The sequence below is a fragment of the Rhinopithecus roxellana genome, chromosome 3 (genome assembly GCF_007565055.1).
Source record: "Rhinopithecus roxellana isolate Shanxi Qingling chromosome 3, ASM756505v1, whole genome shotgun sequence".
NCBI classification, from domain to species: Eukaryota; Metazoa; Chordata; class Mammalia; order Primates; family Cercopithecidae; genus Rhinopithecus; species Rhinopithecus roxellana.
The window spans coordinates 171,874,789-171,888,703 of record NC_044551.1 but is presented as its reverse complement, the minus strand read 5'-3'; the positions used below and the strand labels follow the sequence as shown (position 1 = coordinate 171,888,703).

The window sequence follows — 13,915 nt, the reverse complement described above, 5'->3', positions numbered from 1 at the left end:
TCCCTGCTGGAATTTCTTGCAGAACTGGGTTGGAGAGAGTCACTGCCTGCTCCCCGCCCCCCTATGTCATTAAACATAGTAGAATATGTCCCTGATTGTTGTCTGCTTTTTTTTTTGCTTTTTTTTTTTTTCATTTTTTTTTTGAGACGGAGTCTTGCTCTGTCGCCCAGGCTGGAGTGCAGTGGCCAGATCTCAGCTCACTGCAAGCTCCGCCTCCCGGGTTCACGCCATTCTCCTGCCTCAGCCTCCCGAGTAGCTGGGACCACAGGTGTCCGCCACCTCCCCCAGCTAATTTTTTGTATTTTTAGTAAGACTCCGTCTCAAAAAAAAAAAATGAAAAAAAAAAAAGAAAAAAAAGCAGACAACAATCAGGGACATATTCTACTATGTTTAATGACATGATTGCCACAAGTGTACCTGTGCCCTAATTCAGCCCACACATCCAATACACAGTGCAGAATAAGAACTCAAGGAAGAACTGGGGTGCTCTTCTGGTGTCCATCACCTCGGTGGGATTTCCTGCACAGCTAGTTTGGAGAGCGTTAGCGATAGGCCCCCAACTACTGCCCCCTGTGATGGGCTGTCCTAGTGCTGGAGTCAGTGTGAGCATGAGCAGCAGCTGACTCCAGGGACACATACATTGTGTTGAAAAGGAAGAGTGGAAGGACAAATAAGCTAAGTGCGGGTCCTCTTTCAATGGTAGGATAATTGAATATTTTCAAATCTTGGTTTAGTTCTCTTTGAATCAAGGGTTCAGTGAAGTCATAATTTTTTTGACTAGAGTTAACTTTTTTTGAAGAAAGCTGACTTTTATGTAGTACGAAATGTTTCAGAAGAGATGATGAACAGCAGCAGCAGCACATGTGGGTCCTTTGGGGGAAATGACCTCAAGGGGATCGAGAAGGGAGGGCAAGTTAGCTCCGGTCAGATTAGGAAGGAGGAGCCCTGAGATGCTGCAGGGAAACACTGTGTGTTAGGTGGGCCCTGTTTGAGATGGGTTATTTCACGTTGAAGAGGTTGCCTTAGCTACAGGACCAAGGCTCTGTCTTCTGTGGCCTTCCTGATGCCTTCCTTCACCATTTGCCTTCCCTCTCCACCATGGAGGATGGACCGGCAGCAGCTGAGTCTGTGCTGTGAACACACCTTTCACACATGCCAGCCCCAGGTCCACAGCTCCAAGACCACGTGAGGGATTCACTCAGTGGAGCTCATGTGCTTATAGTGACTCTGTTTCCTAGGTGAACTGGAAGACCTGGAGGAGGATGTGCCAGGGCAGACATCCCCGGAGGAAGTCATAGGGGTTCACATGGTAAAGCCGTCTTATTTCCTCTGAAATGGAAATTTATTTCTCTCGGTTTCTCTGTGTTTCAATTGAATTAAGATGTATAAGTCTTACTGGCCAGTCGCGGTGGCTCACGCCTATAATCCCAACACTTTGGGAGGCCGAGGCGGGCATCACGAGGTCAGGAGATTGAGACCATCCAGGATAACACAGTGAAACCCGTCTCTACTAAAAATGCAAAAAAAAATTACCTGGGCATGGTGGAGGGTGACTGTAGTCCCAGCTACTCGGGAGGCTGAGGCAGGAGAGTGGCGTGAACCCAGGAGATGGAACTTGCAGTGAGCCGAGATCTCACCACGGCACTCCAGCCTGGGTGACAGAGAGAGACTGCCTCTCAGGAAAAAAAAAAAAAAAAAAGATGTATACATCTTACCATGTACACTAGAAGTGACTGACAGAATTTCTTGGTGGGCAAATGTCACAGTTCATTATCCACTTAAAAATGGTTTCACATGGTATCCACATTTACAACTGTGTGTCAGCAAGGCATTTTCCTCAAGAGAAATGCCTTCTTCCTGAGAAGTATTTGGAATTGTAAAACAAAAACAATTGAAAATCCTGCACAAAAATCTTGTGCTTCTCCACAGATTTCTTCTAGATATCGGGGCCATTGTCTCAACCACTATTTACCATCTGTTTTTTCTTTAACATCAACAAGTGAAGAAAAGACCTGTGCACACAGGACACAGCCTGGTCTGACCCTCATAGTGTTTTGTTTTTCTCTAGATGCAGGTGGACCCAGCCACACGGGTAAACGGTACGTATCTGGGATCATCTCTTTGTTTACATTCAAAATCTTAGTGTTGCAAAGGTGGCACTGTTTTGCCTGCTTTTGCTCAAGAGCCACTCTGGTTTGAGCTTTCTGCCAGAAATCAGATTTGGGAAGTTTGGTTTCAAAAAATACTAAGAGTCCAGTAAACAACTGTAACCATGGTACTGTCATCCCTGGAAGCAGCAGTGTCATGTAAGGTGGGGTGGTACTTCAGAGTTGGGAGGGACAGAGCAGAGAGTGTGTATGGAATGATTGTGGATGTCTTTGGGAGTGTGTGTGCATTTCCCCAGAAAATATGCTCCCATGTTCAGAACACAACACAAGGATTAATGTTCAAGAAAATTTCCATCACCACTGCACAGTTTACATAAATCACCCATTCATCCTCCAGTACAGCTGTACCTGAACATAAGTTTGCTATCCCCAGTCCTCAGATGGACATGGTGCAGAGACGAATTTCCCAAGCTCTTGGTCTTTTAAATGGAAGAGGCACATGTGAACTTGGGAATGAGTGAAAGGTTAATGCCATGAGCCACTACACTGAATTTGTCATAAAGCCCTAGTATAATTTCTTGCTAGGCCAAGTTATTCCAGCACTTCTGTGCGCACATGGGAGAATGAAAACCTATTCAGATCCCAAACACTATCATGACTGGATGGTGTCAGTGCTCAGCTCACCCAGGGTTGGTTTGAGCAGGTACATTGTACAGTGGGCTTCAGTGTGATCATTAATGTAAAACATGCAGAGTCCACAGGCTTTTGATCTACAGCGGTGAGGTCATTCCTCAGCTCCTGTTCAAATGCAGACAATGATCAGTGGGATATTCTATTGTATTTAATGAGATAATCCCCACAAGTCTTAGAAATTCCGTGGAACCCAATCCCAAGACATAGCATCCAATAAAATCTCAAGGATCAACTTGGGTGTTAGCCTGGCACCCACTTTCCCTGCTGGAATCTCCTGCAGAGCGGGGCTGGAGAGGGTCAGTGCCCGCCCCCACCCCCTCACTTTTCCCCATGACAGACTGTCCTCGTGCTGGAGTCAGTGTGAGCATGAGGAGCAGTGCACTCCGTGGTGCACACACATCATGTTGAAAAGGAAGAGTGGAAGGACAAATATCACATGCTAAGTAGGGGTCATGGTGAAATGGCAGGATAATTGAGTGTTTTCAAATCCTGGTTTATTTGCCTTGTAACAGAAAGTAATGCAAACTTTGGCTAGAATTAAATCTCCGTTTACAAGAAAGGTTGCTTCTTATACACTACAAAATATTCTAGAAGAGATGATATACAGAGCAGCAGCACATGTGGATTTGAGGAGGAAATGACTTTGGCAGGGATCAATAAGAGGGCAAGTTAGCTCAGGTCCAATTAGGAAGGAGGAGCCCTGAGAGGCTGCCAGAGAAACACAGCCTGCACTGAATGGTGTGTCCTGTTTGAGATTGGCTATTTCATGTTTACGAGGTGGCCTGTAGGTAGAAACCCAAAGGCCCTGATTCCCTTTCTTCCCTGCATCTCTCCTGTGCCTGCTACCCTCCCCCAACACCCACCTCAAGCAATGTTCCTGAATTGTTCATGAGCAACACCACCATGGTGCTGACGGTCACTCTGTATCCTCCTAGTTCTGACTGATATACTACAGGAGCTGTCCAGTGACGAGGGAGAGAAGGAGGACCCAGAGGATGTGAAGGTCGGGCCACCTGGATTTCTCTGAGAAAAACTGTTGCTTTCTTCGTTTTACCTTATTTGGATTAAATGAAGTTACCTGAATTTCACAATATATATGTTAGGGTAGTTACACAATGTCCTTGGGGAGAATTTTGAGAGTCTCTTCCCCACTGAGTCTTGAATTAAGACAGTGGGAGAAAATGACAGCATCAGTCACACAATGTGGGGCAGTGAGTCTTTGCCTTACCAATTTTGTTCTCTCTTTGGAGCAAAATTACTTACTTTCCAACCAACATAGACTTGACATGAAACACCCTCTGAGAAAAATTTGTGTCTTTAGTATGAGTCGATTTGCTCTGTTCTTTGGGGTTCCTTTGAACTCTGGTTTTCATCTTGTTTTCTAATGTCACTAAGCGAAGAAAAGTCCTGTGCTCACAGGACACAGCATTGTCTGATGCTCATAGCAATTTATTTTCTGTGATTACAGAAATCGTCAGGAGTTCCACCAGGGGGTATGTATTGCGGAGCTGCTCTCATGCTAGTGAGTCACCCAGATGATGAGGAATGTGCCACTGCCTCGCTGGCTTTCCCGTAGACAGGCAGCCATAGCTGAGCTTCTTGTGGTGAATGAGGACCTAGGCTGTGATGGGAGAAATGATTTTTCTAGATAAGAAACAGTGGCCACATTCTGCAGCCCGTGGAAGCAACTGCGATCCCTGAAGGTGGGGTGGGATCTTGTGCACGGGGCCAGCTCATGTCTTTTGTGAATTCATGCAGTGCCACGGTCAGTGTGTCTGGGTGTGTGTGTTTGGGTTTCCGTACTACATTTCCCCAGATTTACTAGTGTCCACATTCTCAACAGAGATTTCCGTCACCATTGCAATCCTATTATAGGCACAGGAAAAAATGAACTTGTAAGCTTCCAATGTGTGCAGTTTATTTCTTGCACAGAACACTGTAATTAACCTAAAAGAAATCCTATCCACACCCAGGAAATTCTCACAGTGCACCCAAGGAACAGAACTGTGTCAGGATCTCTGCTCATTTTATTTTTTCCTTCAGAATTCCCTGCTATACTTTATTTTCTAATAAACCTCACCTCTTCACAGGCCTTTCTCTTTCCTCCTGCCATTGGAGAGGTCATGACACCTCACTCTAATCCCTTCCCTCCTTTACAAGCCTCTTCTACCAAAGCCCTCAGAATTGACCCTCCACGACCCATCTTGAGCAGGGAGAGTGGGGGGCTCCTTCCTGTGCATTTACACCCTGGTGCAGCCTCGTGCTACAGCCAGTTCTGCTAGGCAACTGAAAAGAGAGGAGGCTGCAGGTGGGGTGGGGTGAAATCACCCCAATTTTCTCCATTGAGGCCTCATGTTGACCATCAGATAACATGGTTCAGAATAGATAATGCCAGGGTCATGTAGAGTTTCAGGCTTGTATCACTCAGCCTAGTCATGGTTTCTGTGTCCTTGGCTCAGAAACAACAACAAGAAAAGAGAACCAAAGGGTTTGCCCTAGGGTCTGAGGGGCAGGGTGAGCACTTGCCTTCCTAGCAGGATGGAGGGTGGCTCATGCATTACAGATGGGGAAAAACAAACTCGGCTGTGGTACCACAGAGGCTCCATGATGTCCCCATTGAACGGACTGTTGACAAAGGTTGGTTGTTTGCTCCTGAAGGACTTTTGCAAAAAACAAGTGGATGCAGCTGGTTTTGGTGAATCGGAATATAAATGGAACCAAATTATAGCTTGAGTTTTTTCTTGGAGTATGCATTTGGTGGAAACTTAGTGTGTGTAAATCAAATTTGATTTCTCTGTAGGTATCAATACTTATCCCACATTTTAAAACAATCAGGCTGTTGTGTTTTTAAAATGTCCCTCACTAACCTCAGAAACTGTGTCCTCAAAACCCAATTCCCCTAGTCATCTTTATTGTCTAGAATATAGTTTTTTGTGGCTACTCAGGGGGCTATCTGCTGACTGATTAAAGGTACAAAGCAGTGTTACCCACGTTGAGGTTCTAAGAATTCACAGACAGCTGCCCAGTGGGCTCTATGAGAGAGAGAGCAGGTACAGCCTTGGCCTGGGCCTGCAGAGGAACATGATTTGGAGGAGCAGAAGGAAGGCATGAGGGCAGCAGAGCCATGGGGAAGCCGAGGTGCGGCTTCAGCAGAGTCAGTTCCACATCATCACCTGGGCGCGGGCGGAACGTTCACGCCTCATCTGAAGGAGGAGTTGAGCTCTGAATTCATGGCTGGCCTGAATATTGGCCATCTTCCTAAAATCCTGGACAGAGGTGCTACTTTCTTGTTTCTTGTCTTCTCCATCTCCCTGTGTATTGATGGCAAAGGCACCACCAGAAATTAGTGAGAGACAGAGAACAGGAGTGAGTGCCTGAAATGTTCAACTTAGCCCAGAGAGAACATGATCAGCAGGGACGGACTGGAGGGTCAGGTCAGACACGGAGTAGTTGCCACGCTTGATCTCCCTGTAGCTGGAACAATCAGCTTCTGGGAGTCGCCGAACAGCTGGTCTTTGTGTAGCTGCTATTGGCTCAGAGTGGCCTGGCCCAGAGTTCCGTTTTACTGGAGGGAGCCTCAGCTCCCAGGCAGGGCAGCTGCCCAATGCTAGTGTCACAGGAGGTGAGGAGGGGACCCTGCTCTAAGGCAGGCTGAGCTCAGCAAGGGGAGAGAGGCTGCTCTGGAGTTTAGGTGGTCCTTGCAACTTTCCCGTGTGACCCTTAGGAGATCAGTTTCTCTGTTTCTCTGGGACAGACTTGCAATCATCAGTCCCAAAGTCTGTAGTCTCCTACTCATAGGTGGAGGAATCCTGGCTATGGATGGTCACCGGGAGGGCAGGGACTGTGTCCTCCTCATTCTTTCTACTCCCAGAGCTCAGCCCTGGGCAGCCCATGTTGGGCCCCAGTGATGTTCTGATGCCTGCATTCCTGTTCTGAGATCTAGCACAAGTGTGCAAAGGCTTTCTGCCCATTTTCTATAGTCTGTGGGTTCCCACACTTACCCAGGTGCCTGTGTGGGCTGTAATCCAGGGTCAGGGGAGAAGAGCGTGGGCTCCTCAAACAGTGAGGTTTTCTCTTCTCTGCTCCTGCGGTTCTGCTCATGTCTTCTCCTGAAGTGTGCACTGAATGATGACAATAATACATTTTGTATGTTTTACGAAAACTGTGTCGGAAGTTCAACAAAATGGATGGAAAATGCAAGAGAAGCATATGTAGACCCAGGAAAGATAAATGACATTGTCACATTTAACCAGAAGGGTGGAAATTTCTCGGGCCTCAAAATGCATAGGGGAAGGATGAGACACTGTCATGGCATTGACAGTGCGTGTGTGTGCTGCCAAGGCTCTGTCTTCCATGGCTTTCGTGATGGTCTATTGACCTTTCTTCATCACCAAGGAGGATATTCTGGCAGGAGGTCCGTTTTTGCAGTTAACCCCCGTTGTGTACATGTGCCAGCCCCGTGTTTTTAGCGCCCGAGTCTGCCTGACAGATTCCTTCAGTGCATCCAGTGTGTTGACAATGACTCTGTGTTTCCTAGAGTGCAACGAAGGCTTGTTGTGTGAGCGTCCGCTCAAGATACCATCTGAGAGGTTATCAGGCTCATTGAAGGTAAAGTGTTTTTTGTTTGTCTGAGGTGGGAATTTTATTTCTCTTGGTTTCTATATAAATTGAGGTAAGAGATGATAATCTTACCATGTACATTATAGATGACTTACAGAATGTAAGTGGGCAGCTGTAAAGTGAGTTTATTACCAGCAAGAATGAATTCAAGATGGCATTTATAGATGACAGGTTCACTTAAAAACTCTAGGGCGGTAAGCATTTCCCATAGGAGAAGTGCTTTCTTCTTGAAAATAATGGTGAACATGCATTGAAAATAAACTCAAAAATCATACCCAAAAAATCTTGTGCCTTTCCACATGTCCTGTAGGCTTTATTTTGGGACCCTTGTGTTGACTATTTTCACTATTTCCATTGGGTTTTCTAATGTCAACAATGCAGAAAAGACGTGTACACACGGGACACAGCGTGGTCTGACTCTCATAATGTTTTCCTTTAATTGCAGAAAAGAGTACACTTTGAGGAAGAAGGTATGTGTTTTGGGGGTTTTCTTACTGATTTTAATTTGCTTGAAATTCTGGGATGCATGTGTAGAACGTGTAGCTTTGTTACATAGTTATAAATGTGTCATGGTGGTTTGCTGCACCTATCAACCCCTCATCTACGTTTTTAGCCCCGTGTGCATTAGGTATTTATACTAATGCTCTCCCTCGTCTTGCTCCCCACACCCCAGGGATTATTTTTTTGCTAAGGAAATATCTTAGTTTTTCAGAAAGGTGGCACTTTTTACCCTGCATTTGTTGGAGAATTTCTCTGGAGCTTTCTAACAGAAATGAGGTTTTAGGCAGTTTGGTATAAACAAACAGTCTGAGACCAGACTGACCAACATGGAGGAAACTCGTCTCTCCTAAAAATGCAAAATTATCTGGGAATGGGTGTGCATTCCTGTAATCCCACCTATTCAGGAGACTGAGGCAGCAGAATCACTTGAACCCAGGAGGCAGAGGTTGTGGTATGCCCAGATCGCGCCATTGCACTACAGCCTGGGCAACAAGAGTGAAACTCCATTGCAAAAAAAAGAAAAACAAAAAAGTTCTAGTAGGAACAAAAAACACAGCAGCAGGACATGTGGATCCTGGGGAGGAAATGACCTCGAGGGGATAAAGAAGGGAGGACAAGTTAGGTCAGATTAAGAAGGGGGAGCCCTGAGATGCTACAGGGAAACACTGTGTGGTGTGCCGTGTTTGAGATGGATTATTTCATGTTGAAGAGGTTGCCTTAGGTGTCTTCTGTGGCCTTCCTGATGCCTTCCTTCACCATTTGTCTTCCCTCACCACCATGGAGCAGGGACCGGCAGCAGCTGAGTCTGTGCTGTGAACACACCTTTCCACACACGCCAGCCCCATGTCCACAGTTACAGTATCACCTGAGGATTCACTCAGTGGAGCTCATGTGCTTATAGTGACTCTGTTTCCTAGGTGAACTGGAAGACCTGGAGGAGGATGTGCCAGGGCAGACATCCTCAGAGGAAGCCACAGGGGTTCACATGGTAAAGTCATCTTATTTCCTCTGAAATGGAATATGTATTTCTCTCGGTTTCTCTCTGTTTCAATTGAACTAAGATGTACACATCTTACCATGTACGCGATAAGTGACTGACAAGAATTTCTTAGTGGGCAAATGTCAGAGTTCATTATCCACTAAAAAATGATTTCAGATGGCATCCACATTTACAAGCTGTGTGTCAGCAGGCATTTTCCTTAAGAGAAATGCCTTCTTCTTAAGAAGTATTTGGAATAATCAAATTAAAAAAATTGAAAATCTTGCACAAAAATCTGTGCCTTTCCACGAATATCTTCTAGATATCAGGGCCATTGTCTCAACCACTATTTACCATCTGTTTTTTTAATATCAACAAGTGAAGAAAAGACCTGTGCACATAGGACACAGCCTTGTCTGACCCTCATAGTGTTTTGTTTTTCTCTAGATGCAGGTGGACCCAGCCACACGGGCAAACGGTACGTATTCTGGGATCACCTCTCTGTTTACGTTCAAAATCTTAGTGTTGCAAAGATGACACTGTTTTGCCTGCTTTTGCTCAAGAGCCACTCTGGTTTGAGCTTTCTGCCAGAAATTAGATTTGGGAAGTTTGGTATCAAAAAATACTAGGAGTCCAGTAAACAACTGTAACCATGGTACTATCATCCCTGGAAGCAGCAGTGTCATGTAAGGTGGGGTGGTACATCAGGGTTGGGAGGGACAGAGCAGAGAGTGTGTATGGAATGATTGTGGATGTCTTTGGGAGTGTGTGTGCATTTCCCCAGAAAATATGCTCCTATGTTGAAAGCACAACACGAGGATCAATGTTCAAGGAAAATTCCATCACCACTGCACAGTTTACATAGATCAACCCATTCATCCTCCAGCACAGCTGTACTTGATAAGTTCACTATCCCCGGTCCTCAGATGGACATGGTGCAGAGATGAATTTCCCAAGCTCTTGGTCTTTTAAATGGAAGAGGCACGTGTGAACTCGGGAATGAGTGAAAGGTTAATGCCATGAGCCACTACACTGAATTTGTCACAAAGCCCTAGTATAATTTCTTGCTAGGCCAAGTTATTCCAGCACTTCTGTGTGCACGTGGGAGAATGAAAACCTATTCAGATCCCACACACTATCATGACTGGATGATGTCAGTGCTCAGCTCACCCAGGGTTGGTTTGAGCAGGTACATTGTACAGTGGGCTTCAGTGTGATCATTAACGTTAAAACACGCAGAGTCCAGCAGGCTTTTGATCTACAGCGTTGAGGTCATCCCTCAGCTCCTGTTCAAATGCAGACAATAATTAGTGGGATATTCTATTGTATTTAATGAGATAATCACCGCAAGTCTTAGAAATTCCGTGGAACCCAATCCCAAGACATAGCATCCAATAAAATCTCAAGGATCAACTTGGGTGTTAGCCTGGCACCCACTTTCCCTGCTGGAATCTCCTGCAGAACTGGGTTGGAGAGAGTCACTGCCCGTTCCCCGCCCCCCTCGCTTTTCCCCATGACAGACTGTCCCAATGCTAGAGTCAGCGTGAGCATGAGGAGCAGTGAACTCCATGGTGCACACACATCATGTTGAAAAGGAAGAGTGGAAGGACAAATACCAGATGCTAAGTAGGGGTCATCATTAAATGGTAGGATAATTGAGTATTTTCAAATCTTGGTTTAATTGCCTTATAACAGAAAGTTAGTTAATGAAATCTTTTGGCTAGAATTAAATCTCTTGAATGAAAGCTTTCTTCTTATTCAGTACAAAATCTTCCAGAAGGGATGATATGCAGAGCAGCAACACATGTGGATTCTAAGGAGGAAATGACTTTGGCAGGGATCAATAAGAGAGCACATTAGCTCAGGTCAGATTAGGAGGGAGGAGCCCTAAGAGGCTGCCAGGAACACGCAGTTTGCACTGCCTGGTGTGCCCTGTTTAAAATTGGGTATTTCATGTTTAGGAGGTGGCCTGGAGCTAGAAAGCCAAAGGCCCTGATTCCCTTTCTTTCCTGCCTCTCTCCTGTGCCTGCTATCCTCCTCCCACACCCACCTCAAGCAATGTTACTGAATTGTTCATGAGCAACACCACCAAGGTGCTGACGGTCACTCTGTATCCTCCTAATTCTTCCAGGTCATCTACTAGAGGAGCGATCCAGTGACAGCAGAAAGGAGGAGGACCCAGAGGATATGAAGGTCAGGCCACCTGGATTTCTCTGAGAAAAACTGTTGCTTTCTTAGCTTTATTTTATTTGGATTAAATGAAGATATGAGAATCTGACAATATATAGCTTAGATTAGTTACACAATGTCCTTGGGGGGAATTGTGAGAGTCTGTCCCCAGTGAAGCTTGATTTAAGACAGTGGGAGAAAATGACAGCATCAGTCACACATTGTGGGGCAGTGAGCCTTTGCCTTACCAATTTTGTTCTCTCTTTGGAACAAAATCACTTACTTGCCAGCCAACATGGACTTGAGAGGAAACATCCTCTGAGAAAAATTTGTGTCTTTTGTATGAGTCGATTTCTTCTGTTCTTCTTTGGGGTTCCTTTGAACACTGGATTTCATCTTGTTTTCTAATGTCATTAAGTGAAGAAAAGTCCTGTGCACACAGGACACAGCATGGTCTGATGCTCATAGCAATTTATTTTCTGTCATTACAGAAATCCTCAGGAGTTCCACAAAAGGGTACGTATTGCGGAACCCCTCTCATACTGATGAGTCACCCAGATGATGAGGAATGTGCCACTGCCTCGCTGACCTTCCCGTAGACAGGCAGCCTGAGTGGAGCTTCCTCTCATGAATGAGGACCTAGGCTGTGATGGGAGAAATGCTTGTTCCAGATAGAGCATGATGGTCACATTCTGCAGTCCCTGGGAGCAACTGCATTTTCTGAGGATGGGGTGAGATTGTGCACATTCAGTTGCTGCGTGTCTTTTTGAATTCGTGTGGTGTAACTCTTGAGTGTCCAAAATACATAATGTCAAGGTCATGTAGAGGCTCAGCCTCTATCACGCAGCCTACTTCTGGTTTCCGTGTTCTGTGCTCAGGAAACACAGCATCTTGAAAAGGTAACCAAAGTGCTTGCCCTAGGGTGTGAGCAGCAGGGCGAGCACTTGCCTTCCTAGGAGGATGGAGGGTGACTCATGCATTACTGAGGTGGGGAAAGACAAATGTGGCTGTGGTACAGCAGAGGCTCCAGGGTGTCCCCATTGGACCCACTGTGGACAAAGGTTGGTTGTTTGCTTGTTTCTGAAGGCTTTTGCAAAAGAACAAGTGAACGCATTTGGTGTCGGTCAATAGGAATGGAACCTGAACCAAGTACAGCTTGCGTTTTTTCTTGGAGTATGCATTTGGTGGAAACGTATGTGTATATATTGAATTTAATTGCTGTATAGGTTTCAATACTTATCCCACGTTTTAAAACAATCAGGCTAGTGTGATTTTAAAATGTCTCTTGCTAACCTCAGAAACTATCTCTTCATAACCCAATTCTCCTAGTCGTGTTTAATCTCTAGAATACAGTTTCTGTGTGGTACTCGGGGGCTTTCTGCTGAGTGATTAAAGGTAGAAATCCGCGTTACCGACATTGAGGCCCTAAGAATTCACAGGCAGCTGCCCACTGGGCTCTATGAGGGAGAGAGCAGGCTACAGCCTTGGCCTGGGCCTGCAGAGGAACATGATTTGGAGGAGCAGAAGGAAGGCATGAGGGCAGCAAAGCCATGGGGGATGCCAAGGTGCAACATCAGGAGAGTCAGTTCCACATCATCACCTGGGCGTGAGCGGAACGTTCAAGCCTCATCTGAAGGAGGAGTTGAGCTTCGACCTCATGGCTGGCCTGAACATTGGCCGTCTTCCTAAGAGCCTGGTCATAGGAGCTCCTTCCTTGTTTCTGGTCTTCTCCATCTTCCTGTGTGTTGATGGCAATGGCACCACCGGAAATTAGTGAGAGACAGAGAACAGGAGTGAGTTCCTGTAATGTTCAACTTAGCCCAGAGAGAACATGATCAGCAGGGACGGATTGAGAGTCAGGCCAGACACAGAGTAGTTTCCACGCTTGATCTCCCTGTGGCTGGGACAAAGAACAGCTTCTGGGAGTCTCTGGACAGCTGCTCCTTGTGTAGCTATTATTGGCCAAGAGTGGCCTGGCCCAGAGTTCCGTTTTACTGGAGGGAGCCTCAGCTCCCAGGCTGAGCAGGTGCCCAGTGCTGGTGTCAGAGGAGTTGAGGAGGAGACCCTGCTCTAAGGCAGGCTGAGCTCAGCAAAGGGAGAGGGGCTGCCCTGGAGTTAGGTTGTCCTTTCTACATTCCCATGTGACCCATAAGGCATCAGTTTCTCTGTTTCTCTGTGACAGCCTTGCAATCATCAGTCTAAAAGTCTGTTGTCTCCTACTTATAGGTGGAGGAGTCGTGACCATCTTTTTGTAGTCTGTGCAGGAAGTGGTGTCCCGTACATGAAAGAGGGTGGTGTGCATCAGGTTTGGGAGGTGTGGAGGAGAGAGTCTGTGGGAGGTGATTGTGTCTTTGGGAGTTTTTGTGCATGATCAAAGCACAACACAAGGATTAATTTATTTTTATTTTTATTTTTTAACTATTCCATCACCCTGCACACTTTACATAACTCAGCCCATTCATTCTCCACCACAGTTGTCTGAAGTTAAGTTTAATATCCCCAGTCATCAGATACTGCTTGGGTAGGGATGAATTTCTCAACGTCTGACTTTCTCATGTAGAGGAGGGAAATGGGAAATCAGAAGTGGGTGGAAGGGTGATTCTATGGGCTACTGTCCTGTATTGATCTCACAGCCCTGGTATAACTCATCAGTCTGGCAGACTTTGAGCACCTAGGTGTGCATGTGGAAGTATGATAGCGTATAGACATTCTAAGCACTGTCTGTCATCATAGGATGATCTTAATGGTTGCATAACCCAGAATTAGAGTTGGGATGTTTTACAGTGGACTTTGGTGTGGTCAGAAATGTGAAACACACATGGCGAGGTCACAGGCTTTTCGTTCA

At 45.9% G+C, this 13,915-nt stretch overlaps 1 protein-coding gene across 1 annotated transcript in view; it reads left to right on the top strand.

The window, feature by feature from the left end:
* The window catches only part of FAM153B (family with sequence similarity 153 member B), a 58,173-nt gene that overhangs the window by 30,323 nt on the left and 13,935 nt on the right, over positions 1-13,915 (top strand). Inside the window, exons 21-30 of the mRNA XM_030927833.1 lie at positions 1,239-1,309; positions 2,069-2,099; positions 3,737-3,804; positions 4,270-4,294; positions 7,339-7,409; positions 7,867-7,891; positions 8,840-8,910; positions 9,349-9,379; positions 11,033-11,094; positions 11,562-11,586. Of these exons, the coding sequence (XP_030783693.1) occupies positions 1,239-1,309; positions 2,069-2,099; positions 3,737-3,804; positions 4,270-4,294; positions 7,339-7,409; positions 7,867-7,891; positions 8,840-8,910; positions 9,349-9,379; positions 11,033-11,094; positions 11,562-11,586 (480 nt within the window). The remainder of the gene's footprint in view (positions 1-1,238; positions 1,310-2,068; positions 2,100-3,736; positions 3,805-4,269; positions 4,295-7,338; positions 7,410-7,866; positions 7,892-8,839; positions 8,911-9,348; positions 9,380-11,032; positions 11,095-11,561; positions 11,587-13,915) is intronic.